Source organism: Pristiophorus japonicus, chromosome 23 (genome assembly GCF_044704955.1).
Source record: "Pristiophorus japonicus isolate sPriJap1 chromosome 23, sPriJap1.hap1, whole genome shotgun sequence".
Classification (NCBI taxonomy): domain Eukaryota; kingdom Metazoa; phylum Chordata; class Chondrichthyes; family Pristiophoridae; genus Pristiophorus; species Pristiophorus japonicus.
The window spans coordinates 21,814,335-21,836,261 of record NC_091999.1 but is presented as its reverse complement, the minus strand read 5'-3'; the positions used below and the strand labels follow the sequence as shown (position 1 = coordinate 21,836,261).

The following is a 21,927-nucleotide window of genomic DNA, read 5'->3' as shown; positions in this document are numbered from 1 at the left end:
TCTGACGCAAATTAGTCATTCGCATGCTGTTATAAAGGCTTAAAGTTCATTGTGAATGATGACGTATTGCAGGTTGTCTCTATCTCTTTAAATGTTTCACAGAATTGCAGATCAGTGACTGTGTGCCTTGTCTTGTGACCCAGGCCAATAGCTGCATCTCGTCATAGTTTGTCCCTGCCTTTAACCTTCTCAGGAAGAATTGAACAACATAATGTTTCTAAACATGAGGTCCTCATGACGGTCATTTGAAGCGGCAGTCCCGATATTCTCCATTTAAATTGTGAAAATATCTTACAGCCTCCCAACAGATCAGAACAGGCACTGCTTTCTGGAGCGTTATTCACTTCCTGAAACGGTTTGTTCTGAAAGTGAGCTGAGGATCAGGCCAATCGTGTTCAATAGTAATCTGATGCTCAAAATGTTCAAACATTAATAACTCATTAAAAATTGGGCATTTTTTTCAGAAAGAATATAAACATCAATGAATGTGCGTTGTTTAATCTGGGCAATGGGACGATTTATTGTATATATCTGGCACGAGCAGTTTATCTGCTATCTGTTAGACGCAGATAACGGTGCCTTGAACACTGCCTGACCAAGCACTCTCAGGTCAGATATAGTACGGATAAGAGAGCAAAGCTCCCGCTATGCTGCCGTGTGGGTCAGGACAGGTATAGCAAGGGTTGCACACAGTGTAATACGTTATCTGTGCTATCCCGTCAAACATTCCCAGCTGAAGTACTGCAGAGATGTGCTACGAAATGTCTTATCTTAAAATGCGTTATCAAATTGACCGATTAGATTAAGCACAATTATCACAAGTACAAATAAAAGCTTCCGATACACTGATCCATTAAAGCGCACCAGCTCATCTAGAGCTCTGATTAAATAGAAGATCAATCTATATTGAAGGAACCAATTAAGCTCCACGTCCTTGTAAATAAAAGTTGAAATACTGATTAAGCTATCTCTGCAATGTCCCATCAAGCACTGCCATTTAAGGTAAAGCACGGGTTAGTTGCAGAATAAAGCTCCCTCTTCACTGTCCCATCAAACACTCCCAAGACAGGTACAGAGTAAAGCTCCCTCTACAGTGTCCCATTAAACATTCTCAGGGCAGGTACAACATGGGTCAAGATACAGAGTAAAGCTCCATCTACACTGTCCCATCAACACTCCTAGGGCACATAGAGCATGGGCTAAATACAGAGTAACACTCCCTCTACACTGTCCCATCAAACACTCCCAGGGCACGTATAGCATGGGCTAGATACAGAGTAAAGCTCCTTCTGCCCTGTCCCATCAAACACTCCCAGGGCAGGTACTACCGGGTTAGAAACTGATTAAAGCTCCTTCTACTGTCTCCCCATGGTGTTTCGGAACTGCTTCTTCTGACTATCATAATCTGGATTAACGATCTCATTTCTGCGGAGACTCTACAACCTCAAAGTCAATCTTTCACGTTTCTCACCTATGCCAGTTTCTTAAATAACTGAGTTAAATGACACTCCCCGCAATACAGGATCACAATCCAGAAGTTTTACAACCCGTCAGGAGGACTCCTGATTCTCACACAGTGAGCAGGCGCACATAAACAGAACAGACGAAACTGTGCTCCAGGCAGAGGGACCAGTTCAATCTATTAATTTCAATGAAGTTGTTTGATTTCTAATTTATTTCTTGCCAATTTCCAACCACCGCAACTCTGCAGATTCTTTGAAATTAAACTGATATTAATTTGAGAGACTCTTCAACATCCAGCCATTTTTCCATCTCTGTCAACTATCTTGTAAACCGTGTAAAAATTAACTTCCCTGAAAGTAAGTATCTGGAAATAATTCGCATTCCACGGGAATTTGCTGCCCGTCACACTGGACTCGGTGACATATTCAGAATGTCACAATCCAGGGGACATCTACATTGAAACCTGATCACCCACTGATTTTATATATTTTCATCAGTAAATATAACCTGTAAAATCATCGAGGCAAAACAAGAAGTTAATTCACTAAAATCTGCAGCGACACCTTATCAAACTCAGCACAGCCGGGTTATACATGCATTGTTTTGTAAATTAACTTATGAATTAATTAAACATTATCTGCAACCATTGAGATTTTGCAATAATTGTAATAGTGACCAGTATGCAACACAATTGTAATGGATCGTTTATGTTTAATGAATTAGCACTGATGTTACTGTCTAAGTTAATGTTCATGTTAGCTGATTATTGAAAATAATCTGAGTGACTATCTGGCTCTTCCTGCTCAGAAGCACACGTACCTGGAACTTTTGAAATTAAATTAACGTTGTTGAATTTCAGCCTTACTAATGCAATTAATTAATAATAATATTAAAACCTTTTTCTGCCTGGTAACTTGTGATATATTAAGATTAACTTAACTTACAATAACAATTCATGAATATTAAAAGATTAAGCAGCATATTAATACATAAATTCTCAGAAAAATACCTTATATTTACTTAAATCGAATCAAATTTGAATAATTGACAATAATCACGCAGTTCTACCACTGTCCCGCTCTCGACCGACATCTTTTTAAACTCTGCATGTTTCTGATATAGCAAAAACTGCGTCTATTCGCAGAGAACATTTCACATGATGGATTTAGGGGTGGACTATTTTGAATAGTTCTCTGTCCAGCCGAGGTCACAACTCCGATGGTTGTAAACCGCTTGTTTACTAATACTGGAATCTCAAGCTGAAATATTCTCCTCAATCTTAAACCCCCAAAATGGTTTTATTAATTAAAACCCACCCGTGCAGCTTAAAGTCAATAGCAGAGCCTCCGCTGTTTAATAACACAGACAATCTTTTATAGTTCACTCCCGTTATTCACATAATGCCCGCAAATTAATGATTAAATATATTCTGCTACTTCTTGAAAATAGTTTCCAGAATGGTCAGTGTAAAACTGGAGGATAACACATCATTCAGACCATATGCGACACTGAAACTGAATGAGGTGAGACTTTGTTCATCAATTTAACATTCATAAGAATTAAACATAACTCTCAGATATTATCTGTGCTTTGTCTACCGTTCTATTCCGCATACATCAGCGTTTTGGGAGAATAGATTTTGTTTTAAATTCAAAATAAGGAAAACCTTTTGTAAGTAAATTAATCTGCTTGTATTTCAATGGATTATTTGCCTGTCTCCAGCCATACGCAGTCGGAACCTGCCTTGAACTTAAATATAATTACATGAAAAATTCTTTGACTGCCAGCGACGCCTGTCTCTCAGCTTTTGGTCTTGCAAAGTGTTCAAGATTAATTTAGTAATAATTCTATCAAACAACACACAATATTGATTCAATAACAATTTTCGGCTGCACAGTGAGAATGTCATACCCCGGCAGATATATTAAATTGACAAAATGCAATTTGCAACACGGCTTTAAGTTATAATTAATTGCACTCAGTCATTCATCTGTGTATACAGGAGGTAGCAAGTAATTGAACTCCCGACTCAAACTGAACACAGCGGTGGAATGAGTATGTTGTTAATGAAATAATTGCAGGCATAATTAATAACTGTATCCAGCCTCTAAAAGTTTCTGCTTCCTTTAATGGAGCCCAGTGTAGAGCAGGATTTTGGAAGGCGAATAATATTAAATAAATTAACATTGGACTTATAGCATATTTTAATAACACTGGGAGATATTATCGCATTATAATCGGTTGTTAATATTAATTTAATTCAACTACATACTGAACACATTAATTATTCAGATGGCAATTAGTTACATTTCGCACAATAAAATATCAGCATCGTAAACATAAATTAATAGTTGAATATATAATTATCACTTGTACAATTGTTATGTTAAAATACCTTTCAATGATTTCTGATTTCTAAACCCGTCCTGTTCTCTGCCTATAAACTGTTTTCAAACAGTTTCAAACACATATCGTGTTTGCATTCGAGCACAAACCTGCTGCTGCCCGCTGACACCGATATTGAACATTGTAGAAACGCCTAGATTCACAAATTCTAGGTATTCTGAGTAACACAGGCACATCTCTCCTCAGCAGATCAACACTAAATCACATCACTGAGGGGCGGAATCCCTCGACAGAACCTTTCATGGAGCAGATCCTTCATTTCATCAACCCTTTCAACAGAATCAAATGTATCATTGCAAAAAATCTCATTACAAAATCACTGAACCCGCCTAACACTGAAATAACTAAAGATTGAATTCAACAGAAATATAAAATAATGAGAGCAGAATTGTGATTAGACAGATCATGTTAAATACATTAATGTTGATATTATAGCATATTTAATAAAACGTGATGATATTGCTACATTATAATAATGTTAATAATATTAATTTAATTTGTCCCAGCGTGAAATATGTTAATTGTTCAGTACTTAATTACAGTAACAGCTCACGTATTGAATCTGAGATTTCGGGAACATTCGGTCAGTAGATGACAATCCAATTTTCATTAAAAAACTTAAAATTCCTTAAGAATATTTACTGGTCGCTAAGCTTTCTGTTTTGTGCCTACAATGTTCTTTTAAACACATTTAAACACAATGTTTGCATTCGATCAGAAAAACTGCAGCAATTAATGGTCACCAAAATTAAACATTGCAGAAACATCAAACAGTGTAAAAACCATAATGTATTTAGAGTAACCCAGGCACATGTCTCGTCAGCAAATAAACACCAAATCACATCAACAACATTTTCTGTGGAGAAACAGTTGAATTCTATAATCACTTTGCAGCAGAATCACATTGAACATTGCAAAAAATCTCAAAACAAAATCCACTGAACCTAAGTTTCAGTGAACGAAATAATTATTAAAATAAACAGAAATATAAAATAAAGACACAAATACAAGAGTTACTGAATGAGTGAATGTTCCTTACCTGCAGTCACCGTCACCATGGTCCCTTGTCCCCAGTAGTCCTTGGCAATGTACCCACTCCCGCAGTCCCACAGTGACAGGAACCCGCACACATACTGCACTCACTCTCTGCTCAGTACTGACTCTCAACATTCACGTCAAATAGACATTCACTTCCAATACACATTCGCTTCTGATCAAATTTAGAATTTAGCCAACAGTTTACATAGCACAATTGAAAGTGAACACAGTTCTAACCAGCTCCCTGCATGTACCAGGCACAGTGAATCGAGCATCACCTCCAGCTCTGCAATTGCTGACACGGTTAACATTAAACAGGAGCATAATCAAAACCTCCCCTCAGTACATGGGTTAGTGTGTTATATTTTCACCATTGAATTCTCAGTGTGTTAGTTTTGTAAGAAGCGGTTTATGGTCTTGTTCTGTACATTGCCGGTAACATTGCATTTGACACAATTAATGACCATCAGGTTATGATGTCAGTTGTTGAATTCCCCCTCGATCTGTTCTTGTACAGGTCCAGCCCTGGTTCCTCTCGCTGTGGTACCTTGCACAGTAATAGATGGCGGTGTCTTCGCTCTTCAGATTCTTCATGTCCAGCGCAAAGATGTTGTTTGAAGTGTCTTTGGATGCAGTAAATCGGCTCGCAATCCCTGCGGCGTAATACTTGTTCGATGGACTGTAATACTGAACCAGCCACTCCAGCCCCTGTCCGGGATTCTGGCGGATCCAGTACATGTAGCTGCCACCAAGATCGAAGCCGCTGGTTTTACAGGTCAGTCTCAGGGAGCTTCCGGGAATCCTGATCTCTGCCTCGGGCTGAGTCAACACCACATCCGACTGGACACCTGTAAAAATAATCAAAATACCCGAAGATTCAATCCTGGTGAAATGATTCCTGACTCTGTAACATTCCAGAGAGAGACTAACACTGAGACAGTAACAGTGAGAGATTGGACAATAAAAACTACTCACGGGAAAAGAAAGCCAGTAACAGACTGAGAGAAATCGCCGACCTCATCCTCCTGGCAATGTGTGGTGAATGGTTCCGGCAAGAACTCACTGAACAAACCCACTCCCAGACTGTTGTATTGCGGTCCCAGTGACCGGCAGTTAAATACCCGGGAGATGGGGGCGAGGTTGCAGGCGCCGCCCATTGATTCACTGATAGTGGCGGTTTCTGGATTCACATCACACCTTCCACATCACCAACAGAATGGACTCACATCTGGACTGTAAATTAAATCCCTTTATTTCCTCACTCCTTCACAGAGGATGTGAATCTCTGAGAATGAATTACATTATCAGGGTCTAAAGATACTGCCAGTTTCTGTTTCTCCATCTCCCGCTATCTATCCATGCATCTGTACCAATAAAGTATCCCCTATAATCTGAATTGTTATCACCTATGTAACCGAGTGCGGGAGATGGGTAATGTGATTCTATTTACGGTGTACTTGGCTAAAGCTACACACTTTTGGTCTGGAGATGAGATCATCCTCCTCACATTACACAATTGTCTCTCATTGCATTTCAATAACTGCCCCTGAGTCTGTGACCCGACGACAGCCGTTTGTAAATTTAGCTGTAAAATAAGTCCGCTTGACTGATGATTCAGGAGTGAGTTGTTGACGGAGACACATAAGAAAGTGGGTCCGTCCCGCTTCAGACCTGCGTTTTATGAGAGAAACTTGTGAATCAGAACCGATAATGTGATCAGCAAACCTCGATATCCAAATCCTTGCAGCTAACTTTAATAGCGACCGACTATGTAACAGACACGGGTAACAGGAACACGGTGTATCCTGTACTGAATAAAGGGACTGAATGGTCCAGAATGGTCTTTATTTGGAAATAGTTTTCATTAGATACCGTGTTGATCAATTCATTATTTTCCGATCCTATTTTTAATGTGGTGAGCATGGAATTTACGGAAAATCATTCTAGTGATAACCTATAATTTCCTGTTTGATGCGTTCCCCAACATCACTGCTACTGTTTGGAGGTCTGTACACAACTCGCACTAACGTTTTTTGCCCTTTGATGTTCTGTTGCTCTACCCATATGTATTCCACATCATCCAAGCTGATGTGCTTCCTAACTATTGCATTAATCTCCTCTTTAACCAGCAATGCTACCCCAGCTCCTTTTCCTTTTACTCTTTCCTTCCTGAATGTTGAATACCCATGGATGTTGAGTTCCCAGCCCTGATCATCCTGGAGCCACGTCTCCGTAATCACAATCATATCATATCCGTTAACATCTATTTGCACAGTTAATTCATCCACCTTATTCATCCATCACTTCCACAGTACTGGCACCAGGCGTGCCGGTTTCGATTATCGGCTCAGCTCTCTCGAGCGGGGTTTAGTATCTGTGACCTTCTGCATCAGAGGCGAGAGTGATCCCACTGAGCCGAATCTTGAACATATCACAGCTTGTATTTTAAAATGCTGCCATTCAGCTCATCATGTCTGAAGTTCAGGGTCTGAGCCCAGTCTTACAACGCTCCATTTATCATCAGGAGCGAGTTCTCTCATCTTGCCTGAGATATCATTACCACACTGTGATTTTCACTGGGTTCATATAAAAGTGTCAGTGATTCCACAGGGAACATCTGGAAGTGCCCCAGGCAGAACGACTCACAGACTTAAGAGATTTGTATTGTGTGAGCTGCACCATCAGAGCAGCTGGAAGCTGGGACTGTTCTCCTCAGAGCCGAGCAAGTTATGGGCCATTTAATAGAGGTGTTCAAAATCAGGAAAAGTTTTGATCGGGTAAATTGGGAGATAATTCATCATTCCCTCTGACCACTCGCCTCTCCTTCTCTCCATTCCTTCATCACTCCATTTCTCTATCCCTCTCGCCCTCCATACCTGCCTCCATCAATCGCTCCCTCCTTGGACACACCTCTCCCTCCCTCCGTCCGCACTCCACCCGTCCAATACACTACACCTTCCTTGCTCCACTCCTCCATTCCTCCATCGCTCCCTCCATCAATCGCTCACTCCGTGCACCCATCCCTACCTCCGTCTCAGTTTATATTAAACTCGACCATGTCTCTGTTTATATTACACGAGGCACTGCATCAGTTATTCCTGCCATAGACCATGGCTGAAATATATTATAATAAATGCCTGTCTCTCTTCATATTACATTAGATCTTGTCTAAACTATTAGTGCGCTGGACCCTGTCTGTATTTCTTATACTATCGACCCTGCCTCAGTTATTTCAGCACTTGCACATGCGTCTGTTACATAGGCAGGAGATATAAAGAGGGATTGACAGATATTAATATAAATAAAGATGTATATATGTGTGGGTGTGAGGATGCAATACTTTTTTGTTTGGAAGTATATGCTTAGATTTGTTAACAGCTATCAGCACGTGTGTGCAATCTCTAATTGATCTGTTATTATGACGGTAATAAATGTGTTGAAAGGATGAGTGAATCTTGTAACAATCTTCCAGTAATGGACTGGGATTGAGGGACAGGACGGAAGGTGAGCAATTCACTGCACTTTGAACTACTAGCAAAATCTGTGGGTTTGAGGTTACTAATTCACACTTGTGTTGTCCTGTGCCTATTTCTCCAAGTTCTTTAACGTTAAGGATTGTTTTTCATCCAGTATTTGACGTGACCCACTGATTATGTAGGACAGAGCCTGGAACCGTGATCTCAGAGCACCGCCGGATGGGCGGCCACAGTGTCCTAATATCCACCGGAAAATATGTTCTCACCTTGTGAAATGAACAACTGAAAAGAGAACACAAAAGTGTTTGGTATATGTTTATGTGTGTTTGTGTGTCTGTGCGTTTGTGTGTTTATGTGTGTGTGTGTGTGTTTATGTGTGTGTGTGTGTGTGTGTGCGTGTGTCTGTGTGTGTGTGTGTGTGTGAGTGTATGTGTGTGTGTGTGTACGAAACACTTGCACACATTCATAATGTCTGCAAGTGCACTCCACAAAGACAAATGATTAGCTTCAGCCAATATTTTTCAGCGTTTTACTTCATTCAAAATGCAATTGCAGGTCGTTTAATAGCTTTAACATTTATTGTTAACACATTCTCTTGCGTGCTCTTGTTTAGAATGATGTCACTCTGGCCATTCTGTTACCAAGGTGACCATTTCTGTCCGCAGTATTCAGTGTGAAACGGGATTAAATCACACCGAGGATAATGAGCAACCAAACGCCAGTCTCTGCGCTTTATCGTCTAGTGATCACCTCAGCATCACCCAGAAAGCTCTGATATATACCTTGAGGGAGTGCAGCCAAAGTTCACCAGACTGAATCGCGGGATGGCAGGACTGACATATGCAGAAATATTGGATTGACTAGCCTTATATTCGCTGAAATTTAGAAGAATGAGAGGGGATCTCAGAGAAGCATATGAAATTCTGACGGGATTGGACAGGTTAGATCTTGAAAGAATGTTCCTGATGTTGGGGAAGTCCAGAACCAGGAGTCACAGTCTAAGGATAAGGGGTAAGTCATTTACGACAGAGATGAGGAAAAACATCTTCACCCAGAGAAGTGTGAACCTGTGGAATTCTCTACCACAGAAATTTGTTGAGTCCAGTTCGTTGCATATATTCAAAAGGGAGTTAGATGTGGACTTTACGGCTAAAGGGATCAGGGGGTATGGAGAGAAGACAGGAGTGGGGTACTGAAGTTGTATGATCAGCCATGATCATATTCAATGGTGCTGCAGGCTCGAAGGGCCGAATTGCCTGCTCCTGCACATATTTTCTATGTTTCTATGATTAGTGCCCATGATGGTAAAAAATGAAACTGCACCTGTACCTGGCAGAAGGTTAATAAATCTCTAATTATCTGGCATTATTTCTTTCACTACACCAGACCCCGTCGCAGTATTTACCCAGTCGTAGTTTATAAGGTTGATGTGGTGGACTTCTAAAAGTTGTTTGATAAAGTGCCTTAATAATATCCTTGCCATAAAAATTTAAACCCACAGAATAAAGAGAACAGTGGCAGCATGGTATACATAATTGGCGGAGTGACAGGAACCACAGTGTAGTGGTGACCAGTTATTTTGTGTTGGACTGGGGGAAGGTACACTGTGGTATTCTGCAGCGATTGGTACCAGGAACACTGCGTTTCTTCATTTATATTGATGACTGAGACTTAGGAGTATAGGGTAAAATTTCGAAATTTGTAGATGATACAAAATTTGGAAGTAGAGTGAACAGTGAGGAGGATAGTGATGACTTCAAGATGACGTAGACATGCTGGTAGAATGGGCACACTCGTGGCAAATGAAACGGAGAAAAGTGTGAAATGAATCACTTTGATAAGACGAATGAGGAGAGGAAAAATAAACTAAAGTGTACAATGCTAAAGTAGGTGCATGAACACAGTGACCTGATGGTATATGTGCACAAATCATTGAAGGTGGCAGGGCCGGTTGAGACAATGGTCAATAGATTACATGATGCTGGGCTTCGTAAATACACGCATAGAGTACAAAAGAAAGGAAGTTATGATGAACGTTTATAAAACACTGTTTAAGCCTCACCTGGAATATTGTGTCCAATTCTTTAGCAAGGATGTGAGGCCTTAGAGAGGATTCAGAAAAGATTTACAATTGTGGTTCCAAGGATACGGTACTTCGGTTATGTGGATAGCCTGGAGAAGTTGGAACTTTTCTCCTTAGAGCAGAAAGGTAGAGATGAGATTTCATAGAAGTGTTCAGAATCATAAGGGGTCTAGATAGAGTAGGTAGAGAGAAACTGTTCCCATTGGTGGGAAGATCGAGAACAAAGGACACAGATTTAAGGTGATTAGCAGATTGGAAAACTACAAATTTAATGCTCCTATTTGCAAAAGGATGCAGGCAAAAAGCAGGAAACTATAAACCAGTTAGTCTAACATCTGCGCTTGGGAAAATGTTGGAGTCCATTATTAAAGAAGCAGTGGCAGGATATTTGGAAAAGCAAAATTCGGTCAGACAAAGTCAGCGTGGATTTATGAAGGGGAAGTCATGTTTGACAAATTTTCAGGAATTCTTTGAGGAGGTAACAAACAGGGTGGGTAAAACGGAACCAGTGGATGTGATGTATTTGGGCTTCTAGAAGGCATTTGATAAGGTGCCACATAAAAGGTTACTGCACAAGATAAACATTCACGGGGTTCGGGCTGATATATTAGCATGGATAGAGGATTAGCTGACTAACAGAAAACCGAGAGTCAGGATCAAAGGTTCATTCTCGGGTTGGCATTCAGTAACTAGTGGGATGCTGCAGGAATCAGTGCTGGGAACCCCTCTATGTACAATCTACCGACGTTGAAGAATGCATCGAGAGCAACATAGCCAGGTTTTCTGATGATACAAAGATGGGAGAAAAAGCAATGTGTGACGAGGACACAAAAAGACTCCACTACACTACAGTAGACCCATCTCAAGTTTATTTTACTCCATCCACCACATTAAATAATCCCTCCCACCCCCAACGGCGCACCATGTCTGCAGTGATTAAAACCCCCAAGATGCTTTGCAGCAACTCGCCAAGATATCCTCGACAGCCCTTTCCACACCTGCGACCTCTTCCACCAAGAAGAACAAGGGCAGCGTGCTCATGGGAACACCATCACCTCCGTGTATCCCTCCAAATCACACATCATCCTGACCTAGGAACTTATTACCGTTCCTTCATAGTCACTGGGTCAAATTTTGGAACCCGCTACCAAACAATGTGGAGGTCCGTTCATAACATGGACTGCAGCGGTTCAAGGGGCAGCTTACCATCTGCTTATCAAGGCCAATTAAGAATAGACCATCAATGTTTGCCTTGCCAGCGACACCCACACCCATATGCCAGAAGCGAATAAAGAAATGTCCCTGCATCAGTAATTACTGCACGGAGCCCTATCTCAGTTATTACTGCACTAGAACTATTAATATTGTACTAGGCCCGATATCAGATATTACTGCAATATGGCATGCCTTTATTCCTATTACACAAGACCCTGTCTCTGTTTATATTAAACTAGACCAGGACATGGATTATGTTACACTAGCCCCAACCTTTTCCATTACTAAACTAGACCATTTCTCTGTTTATATTACACTGGACCCGGTCTCAGTTATTACTGCACTAAACTCTGTAACTTCCAGGCCAGGTTCAGCATGTGTTAGATACAGAGTAAAGCGCTCTCTACATCGCACCATCAAACATTCTCATGCCAGGTACAGCATGTGTCAGGTACAGAGTCAAGTGCCCTCTATACTACCCCATCACATACACCCAGGGCAGGTAGAGTGTGGGTTAGATACAGAGAAAAACTCCCTCAACACTACCCCATCAAACACTCCCAGGGCAGGTACATCATATGTCAGATACAGAGTAAAACTCCATCTACAATCTCCCATCACACACTCCCAGGGCAGGTACACCTTTAAGCATAAACCTCCTCTATCACATTAGTGATTTTGCTGTACATGCTGACGAGAAGGAGTATTTCCCCATTCTGTCCGTGGGTATCATCTTTCCTTTATTCCAATAAAATTTAGTGAAATATACCAAAACACAATTGTTGCTGGTGTCTGTTGGGAGATTTGCATTTCTGTCTATCTTTATTTCAATGCTGTGTTGGTGAAGAAACATTCATGGTGTCTCTGATGCTCAATACTCTAATCTGGGACATCTATTTCTGTGATTATTTGCATAAAGGCCTCAATGGTTCCTACGAAGTGTTCATGGCAGCAAAATCATGACAACAGAGTCACTTATTGATTAGTCTCAACTCACAACAATGGCTTATTTGAAGAATATTGACAGTGGGTACACAGAAGTAGCAATATGTCGAAAAGTGACGTTGGCTTCAGTTTTGTTCAATTAGAACAGATGTGATTTATATCAAGGAAATAAATATTAAAATGAATAATTCAGTTCTGAAAGTTCTGCAGCTGAAATCAGTGGAACATCTCTGAACATGCTGCTATTCCACTGGATCTCCATTTCGTGGAAGATTTAACCCATTGAAACTAAACAAGTTCAACCAGTGACCATCAGTAATATCTGAGCGTTTCACATATCACACCTTGTATTTAAAAATATTAACATTTAGAAAGAACTAGCATTTATATCGCGCCCTTCGTGACCTCATAATGTCCCAAATGCTTTAAAGCCAATTAATTATTTTGGAAGTGTTGTAATGTAGGAAATGTGGCAGCCAATTTGTGCAGAGCAGGATCCCATACACAGCAATGAAATAATGATCAGATAATCTGTTTTGCAGAAATTGTTTGAGGGACAAATGTTTTCCGTGGAAACCCTGAAGAACTCCTCAGCTGTTTAAGATAGTGCAATGAATCCTTTAAATCCACCTGAGTGGGAAAATGGGGCCGCAGTTTAATGTTTGCCCCGAAAGACGGCAGCTCTGACCGTGCAGCACTCCCTCAGTACTTGCAGCGGTCATGTCGGCATAGATTATGGGCTCAGTTCTCTGGAGTGTGGTTTAGTATCTGTGACATTCTGAGTCAGAGGCGAGAGTGATCCCACTGAGCCAAGGCTTGAACATATCACAGCTTGCATTTTAAAGTGTTGTCATTCAGTTCATCCTGCCTGAATTTCAGGGCATGAGCCTAGTCTTACTTCGATCCGCTTATTATCACGGGCGAGTTCCCTGATCTTGCCTGGGATGTCATTCCCACACTGGGGTTTCCACCGGGTCGATATAAAAGTGACTGCGATTCCACAAGGAACATCTGGAAGTGCCCGAGGCAGAAGGAGTCACGGAACTTGAGTTTTACACTGTGTGAGCTGCACCATCATGGCAGCTGGAAGCTAGGATTGTTCTCCTTAGAGCCGAGCAGGTTATGGGCCACTTATCAGAGGTGCTCAAGAATATGAAGAGTTTTGATCGGGTAAAATGGGAGATACTCCATCACTCTCTCCCAATATACTTCCCTCCCACCACACGTCTCTCCTTCCCTCCCATCCATCATCCCTCCCTCCCTCCATCCCTCCCACCCTCCACCAGTCTCACCTTCCCTCCCTCCCTTCATCACTCCCTCCCACCATCCGTGTCACGCTCATTCCATTTCCAGCCCTCCATACCTCCATCCCTCCCTCCATCAATCTCTCCCTCCCCGCACCCATCCCTCCCACTCTCCGACCATCCCTCCACCTCATTATGTTATGATGATAGATTGAGTACACTGGGTATTTACTCATTGGAGTTCAGAAGGATGAGGGGTGATCTTCTAGAAACATTTAAAATAATGAAAGGGATAGAAAAGATAGAGGCGGAGAGGTTGTTTCCACTGGTCGGGGAGACTAGAACTAGGGGGCACAGCCTCAAAATAAGGGGGAGCCCATTTAAAACCGCGTTGAGAAGGGATTTCTTCTCCCAGAGGGTTGTGAGTCTGTGGAATTCTCTACCCAAGGAAGCAGTTGAGGCTAGCTCATTGAATGTATTCAAGTCACAGATAGATAGATTTTTAACCAATAAGGGAATTAAGGGTTACGGGAAGCGGGCGGGTAAGTGGAGCTGAGTCCACGGCCAGAGCAGCCATTATCTTATTGAATAGCGGAGCAGGCTCGAAGGGCTAGATGGCCTACTCCTGTTCATAATTCTTATGTTCTTATGTTCACCCCTCCATCACACCACCCCTTCCTTGCTCCCCTCCTCCCTACCTCCATCCTTCTCTCAGCTCAGCCGTTTCTTATTTTCCCTTTGCAGATTTTCTGCTCCCATCGATGAGGATTCCTCAGCTTGAATTTTCTGCACCCAATTTCTTATATTAACAAATAAGAGAGAAAGCGACAGCAAATGGATATATTTCATCCACCTGCCGAAAAACAAACTGATGAGAAATAAAATGGTGACCTTTCCGGAGAGGGAGTTGGCTGGGGAACTGGCACTGGGTAGAAATTCTCGTTGGGTCAGTCGGGATATTTTTCCTTTTCATAAATAAAAAATAGAAGGGTAACATCTTTAAAATTGTTTTAAATCATCGCCGACTTTCAGCTTCTCGTTTTCACTCCCCATTCTCGCTGTTGAGAATGGGCCAGTGCCCGCCTGGAGCTTGTTGCCATTGTGTGTACGGTATGGTAGCTCGCAAGCTCTCGCTACACGGACAGACTTGGAGAGGCTGGGGCTGTACTCCATACAGCAGAGAAGGGTGAGGGGTGATTCAGTAGATTGGTACCTGCATGAGGGACTTCAGTTAAAGTGGAGATTGGAGAAGATGTGATTGCTCTCCTTGGAGGGGGCACGGTTGAGGGCATGTGTAAGAGAATGGTACCAGGGATGAGGGACTTCAGTTAATGTGAAGAGACAGGAGAAGATGGGATTCTGTTCTTTAGAGGAGAGAAGTCGAAGAGAAGATTTGATAGACTTTTTTGAAAATGTCAATCATTCGACAGAGTAAATAAACAGAAACTGTTTCAGATGGATGGTGATTGACAAAAGGACAAGAAGCGATATGTAGACGAAATTCTCTATGCAACCACTGGTTAGGATTTAGAGTGTACTGCATAATAGGGTGGTAGATACAGATTCAATAGTACTCTTCAAAAGGAAATTGTGTAAGTATTTGAAGGAGAAAAAATGCAGGGATATAGGGAACGAGCGGGGGATTGACATTAATGGGATTGCTCTTCGAAAGAGCTGGCACAGAATCTATGGGCTGAATGCCACCCTGTGTGCCGTACTAATCTATGAGTGACCATAACATGGTTGAATTTCAAATTCAGTTGCGGCGGGGGGAAGGGGGGGGCGGTGGTCGGTGAGAATCGATTCACAAACCAGTGTCCTAAGTTTAAATGAAGGACACTATGAGGGCAAAGTTGGCTAAAGTAGACTGGGAAAATAAATAAAAGGATGGACAGCTGATGAGCCGTGGCCGACATTTAAGGAGATATTTCATAACTCGAAACAAAAATATATCCCAATGAGAAGGCAACATTGCATGAGAAGGGATAACCATCCGGGGCTAACTAAGGAAACAAGGGATGGTATCAAATTGCAAACAAATGCATACAATTTGGCCAAGAGGAGTGGGAGGTCAGAGGATTAGGAAACTTTAAAAACCTAGCAAAGAAATAATGAAACATAAAGAGAGGGAAGATAGATTATGAAAGTAAACTAGCCCGAAATATAAAAACAGGTAGTAAAAGATTCTACAGGTACATAAAAAGGAAAAGATTGGCTAAAGTAAATATTCGTCACCGAGAGGATGAGACTGGGCAATTAATAATGGAGACCAAAGAAATGGCAAAGTCGTTGAAGAAATATTTTGTATTTGTCTTCACGGTAGAATACATTAAAAACATTAATATATTGGAACATCAAGGGGCTATAGGGAGGGAGGAGCGTATTACAATCACGATCACTAATGAAGTAGTACTCGGTAAAATAATGGGACTCAAGACGGACAAGTCCCCTGGACCTGACGGCTTATATCCTAGGGTCCTAAAATAAGTGGCTGCAGAGATAGTGGATGCTTTGGCTGTAATCTACCAAAATTCCCTGGATTCTGGGGCGGACCCAGTAGATTGGAAAACTGCAAATATAACGCCCCCTATTTAAACAAGAAGACGGAAAAAAAGCAAGGAACTATAGTTCAATAAGCCGAACGTCAGCCATTGGAATAAAGCTGGATTCCATTCAGTAAGCAGTAGCGGGACATTAAGAAAAGCATCAAGCAGAGTCAGCATGGTTTAATGAAGGGGAAATCATGTTTGACAAATTTGCCGGAGTTATTTGAAGATGTAACAAGCAGGGTGGATAGTGCGTGACCAGTGGATGTGGTGTATTTGGATTTCCAGAATGCATTCGATAAGATGCCACATAAAAGGTTACTGCACAAGATAAAAGTTCACAGGATTGGTGTTAATATACTAGCATGGGTAGAGTGTTGGCTAACTAGCAGATCGGCGAGTCGGGATAGTTGGGTCATTTTCCGGTTGGCAAACAGTGACTAGTGGGGTGCCGCAGGGATCGGTGCTTGGTCCTCAACTATTTACAATCTATAGTCATGACTTTGGATGAAGGCACTGAGTGTAATGTAGCCTAGGTTGCTGATGATATAAAGATGGGTGAGAAAATTGTGAGGACACAAAAAATCTGCAAAGGGATATAGACAGGCTAAGTGAGTGGGCAGAACTGTACACGATATTGTACTAGAGTACTGCAATAAGGTTTTGGTCTCCCTATTTAAGGAAGGATATACTTACATTGGAGACTGTCCAGAGAAGGTTTACTAGCATGAGTCTGGAGAGGAGGTAGTTGACTTATTAAGATAGGTTGAGTCGGTTGGGCCTATACAGATTGGAGTTCAGAAGAATGAGAGCTGATTTTACTGAAAGATTGGAAAACGATGGGGCTCAACAAGATGAATTCAGAGTGGATATTTCCACTCAAAGGGGAGAAAGAAACTAGGGGACATAGTCTCAGAATAAGGGGCAGTACATTTAAAACTGAAATGAGGAGGAATTTCTTCTCTGCGAGGATTGCATATCTATGGAACTCTATGCCCCAGAGAGCTGTGGAGGCTAGACATTCAATATATTTAAGGCGGAGACAGACAGATCTTTGAGCGATAAGGGAATAAAAAATTATTGGGAGCGGGCAGGGAAGTGGGGCTGACTCCATGAACAGATCAGCTATGACCTTACTATATGACTGAGCAGATTAGAGCGGCCAGTTGGCCTACTCCTGCTCCTAGTTCTTATGTACTTATATTTTTATATTTATATTGCACTGGGCACTGTAGCTATTTATATTACACTAGGCCCTGCCTCTGTTTATATTACACTAGACCCGGTCTCCCTTTATGTTGGAATAGGTCACGTATCATTGCACTTCACAAGAAAACCCAGCAGATTGGAAAACTGCAAATGTAAGGCCCCTATTTAAAAACAGGAGACAGCCAGAAAGCAGGTAACCATAGATCAGATAGCCTAAAATCTGTGTTTGGGAAATTGTTGGAGTTCATTTTTAAAGAAGCTGTAGCATGATATTTGGAAAATCATAATTCGCTCAGGCAGACTCAGCATAGATTTATGGAGAGGAAGTCTTGTTTGCCAAATTTGGTGGAAATCTTTGAGGATGTCACGAACAGCGTGGATAAAGGGGAACCAGTAAATGTGGTGTATTTCGATTTCCAGAAGGCATTTGACATGTTGCCACATTAAAGATAACTTCACAAGATAAACCTTCACGGGGTTGGGGTAATATATTAGCATTGATAGAGGATTGTCTAATTAACAGAAAACAGAGTGTCGGGCTAAATTGTTCATTCTCGGTTTGGCAATCAGTAAATGGTGGCGTGCCGCAGGGATCAGTGCTGGGGCCCCAGCTATTTACAATCTATACTAACAAATTGAATGAATGGACCGAGTATAACACAGAGAAGTTTGTTGACGATACAAAGTACAAAGATGTGAGGAAAAGCAATGTGTAAGGAAGACACAACAAATCTGCAAAAGGACGCAGACAGGCCATGTGAGTGGGGAAAAATTGACAGATGGAGTATAATGTAAGAACGTGTGAGATCATGCACTTTGGCAGAACAAATCAAAGAGCAACTTTTTAATTAAATGGAGAAAAATTGCAAAGTGCTGCACTACACCGGGACCTAGGGGTACTTGTGCATGAAACACAAAAGGTTAATATGCAGGGAACGGAAGTGATCATGAAGGCCAATGGAATTTTGGCCTTTATTGCAAAGGGGATGGAGTATAAAAGCAGGTTGGTCTTGCTACAGTTATACAGAGTATTGGTGAGGCCACACCTGGAAAACTGCGTACAGCTTTGTTTTCCACATTTACGAAAGGTTATACTTCCTTTGTAGGAAGTCCAGAGAATGTTCACTAGGTTGATTGCGGAGATGAGGGGCTTGACTTACGAGGAAGGGTTGAGGAGGTTGGGCATCTACTCATTGGAATTCAGAAGAATGAGAGGTGATCTTATCGAAAAGGTGGATGCAGAAAGGATGTTTCCACTGATAGGGTAGACTAAAACTAGGGGCATAATCTTAGAATAAGGGACCGTCCATTTAACACTGGAATGAGGAGGAACTTATTTTCTCATAGGGTTGTAAATCTGTGGAATGCACTGCCTCCGAGAGCTGTGGATGCCGGGAAATTGAATAAATTTAAGACAGAGATAGACAGTTTCTTATGCGATAAGGGATTAATGTGTTACGGCGAGCGTGCAAGGAAGTGGATCTGAGTCCATGATCGGATCAGCCATCTTCGTATTGTATGGCTGAGCAGGCTCGAGGGGCCGTATGGTCTACTCCTGCTTCTATTTCTTATATTCTTATGGTCTTATAATGTTACAATGTCTGTTTGTGTCAGCCGAGGCTCAGCGTGTCTCACTTCGCTCCGGTCTCAGATGGTTTTGGGATAAACTCCCACTCCAATGAATATATCTCTATTTATTGCACAACATACCCTGTCTCCGTTATTTCTGCGACTGTTAGATAAGCAGAAGATATATAGACGGTGGATAGATATTAATAAAAATAAAGATATATATGTGTGTGGGTGGGAATATTCAATACTTTTTTGGTTAAAACATATGTTTAGTTTCACTAATAGGTAACAAGAGTTGTGGGCAATGTCGAAATGATCTGGCATTGTGTCGGTAATATTTGTGTTGAGAGGATGGGGTGAATCTTGTAACAATCTCCCAGAGATGGACTGGGATTGAGGGACAGGACTGAAGGTGAGCAATTCACTGCACTTTGCAATACTTAGTGGCACTCTGTGTGTTAACGGTTACTAATTCACACTTGTGTTGTACTGTGCCAATTGCTCCCAGTTCTTTAATTTTAAGGATTGTTTTTCCTGCAGTATTTTCTATTGAGCTTTCACATGGCACACTGATTGTGACAGACAGAGCCTGGAACCGTGACCTCACATCACCGCCGGATGGGCGGCCGCAGGGTCCAAACATCCACCAGAAGAACAACTCATCTGCTTAAGACGAACAACTGAAAAGAGCACACACTCAGTGTTTTCTATATGTATGTGTGTGTGTGCATGTGTGTGTGTGTGTTTATGTGTGTGCATATGTATGTGTGTGTGTGTATGTGTGTTGTATGTCTGTGTATGTATGTGTGTGCATGTGTGTGCGTGTATATGTGTGTGTGTGTGTATATATATGTGTGTGTGTGTATTTACAATGCACATCATTCATAAGGTGTGCAAGTGCATTTCACAAAGATAAACTATTAGCTCCAACCATTATTTTTCAGCATTTTATTTTATTCAACAGCTAATTGCAGATCGTTTAATACCTTTAACATTTATTGATAACACATTGTCTTGAGTGCTCTTCTTTAGAAAGTGATGTCACACTGACTATTCCATTACCAAGGTGACCATGTCTGTCCGCAGTATTCAGTGGGAAAGTGGATTAAATCACACCGAGAATAATGAGCAGCCAGGCACCAGTCTCTGCGCTTTATTGTCCAGTGATCACCTCACCATCACACAGAATCCGCTGATATACACCTCAAGTGTATGATTATTGGTGCAAGTGATGGTAAACATGAAACTGCACCTGTACCTGGCATGAGGTTAATAAATCTGTAATTATCTGAATATTGTCTCTCTCATTACACTAGACCCCATCGCAGTTTTTACTGCAGTAGACCCAGTCTCAGTTTATATAGTTGATGTGATGGACTTCCAAAAGGCATTTGATAAAGTGCTTTGATAATATCCTTGCCAGAAAAGTTAAATCCCATAGAATAAAAGGGACAGTGGCTTCATGGATATGAAATTGGCTGAGTGACAGGAATCAGAGAGCTGTGGTTTTTTTTGGTCTGGAGGAAGGAATACAGTGGTGTTTCTCAGCGGTTGGTACTAGGAACACTGCTTTTCTTGATTTATAATTATGACCTAGTTTCGGGTGTACTCGGTACAATTTCAACATTTTCAAACGATTCAAAGCTTGGAAGTTTAGTGAACAGTGAGGAGAGGAGGATAGTGATGACTTCAAGAGGACAGCGACATGCTGGTGGAATAGACGGACACGTGGCAAATGGAATGCAGAAAAGTGTGAAGTTATACATTTTGGAAGGAAGAACGAGGAGATTAAAATTAACTAAAGGGTACAGTACTAAAAGCTGTGATGAACTCAGGGACCTGGGGGTATATATGCAAAATTATTTGAAGGTGGCAGGGCTGGTTGAGAAAGTGTTTTAAAAAACATATGGGATCCTGGGCTTCATAAATAGAGGCATATAATATATAAGCAAGGAAATTATGATGAACCTGTGTAAAACACGGTTTCGGCCTCAAGCTATTACTGTGTCAAATTCTGGGCACCGTACTTTAGGAAGGATGTGAACGTCTTAGAGAGGGTGCAGAAAAGATTTCCCTGTGGTTCCAGGGATAAGGTACTTCAGTTATGTGGATTGACTGGAGTAGCTGGGGTTGTTCTCCTTAGAGCAGAGAAGTTTGAGATGAGACTTGATAGAGGTGTTCAGAATCATAAGGGGTCGAGACAGAGCAACTGGAGAGAAACTGTTCCCATTGGCGGAAGGGTCGAGAACAGAGGATACAGATTTGTCGCATTGGCAGAACAACCTAAATCGACACGAGGAAAACTTAGGATCTGGAATGCACTGCCTGAAAGAGTGGTGGAGACAGATTCAATCATGGCATGGAATTGGATAAGTTCCTGAAGGAAGAACAATCACAGGGCTACGGAAAAGGGCGGGGGAGTGGACTAGCTGAAATACTCTTGCAGAGAGCGGCATGGTCTATATGGGCCGAATGACTCTCACACCTGCATTACAGGAACGAATAAAACAATGTCCCTGTATCGGTACTTACTGCACTAGGCCCTACCTCAGTCATTACAGTAATAGAACTATTAATATTGTACTAGGCCCTGTCTCATATATTACTGGAATAGGCAATGCCTTTATTCCTATTACACAAGTCCCTGTCTCTGTTTATATTAAACTCGACAAGGACACTGTTTATATTACTCTAGCCCCATCATTTCACTTTACTAAACGAGACAATGT

At 41.5% G+C, this 21,927-nt stretch overlaps 1 protein-coding gene across 1 annotated transcript in view; it reads right to left on the bottom strand.

The window, feature by feature from the left end:
- LOC139235431 (Ig heavy chain Mem5-like) overlaps nucleotides 1-21,927 on the bottom strand; it is a 124,819-nt gene that overhangs the window by 1,986 nt on the left and 100,906 nt on the right. Inside the window, exons 3-5 of the mRNA XM_070866551.1 lie at nucleotides 8,651-8,666; nucleotides 5,443-5,756; nucleotides 4,910-4,955 (exon numbers count right to left, since the gene is read on the bottom strand). Of these exons, the coding sequence (XP_070722652.1) occupies nucleotides 4,910-4,955; nucleotides 5,443-5,756; nucleotides 8,651-8,666 (376 nt within the window). The remainder of the gene's footprint in view (nucleotides 1-4,909; nucleotides 4,956-5,442; nucleotides 5,757-8,650; nucleotides 8,667-21,927) is intronic.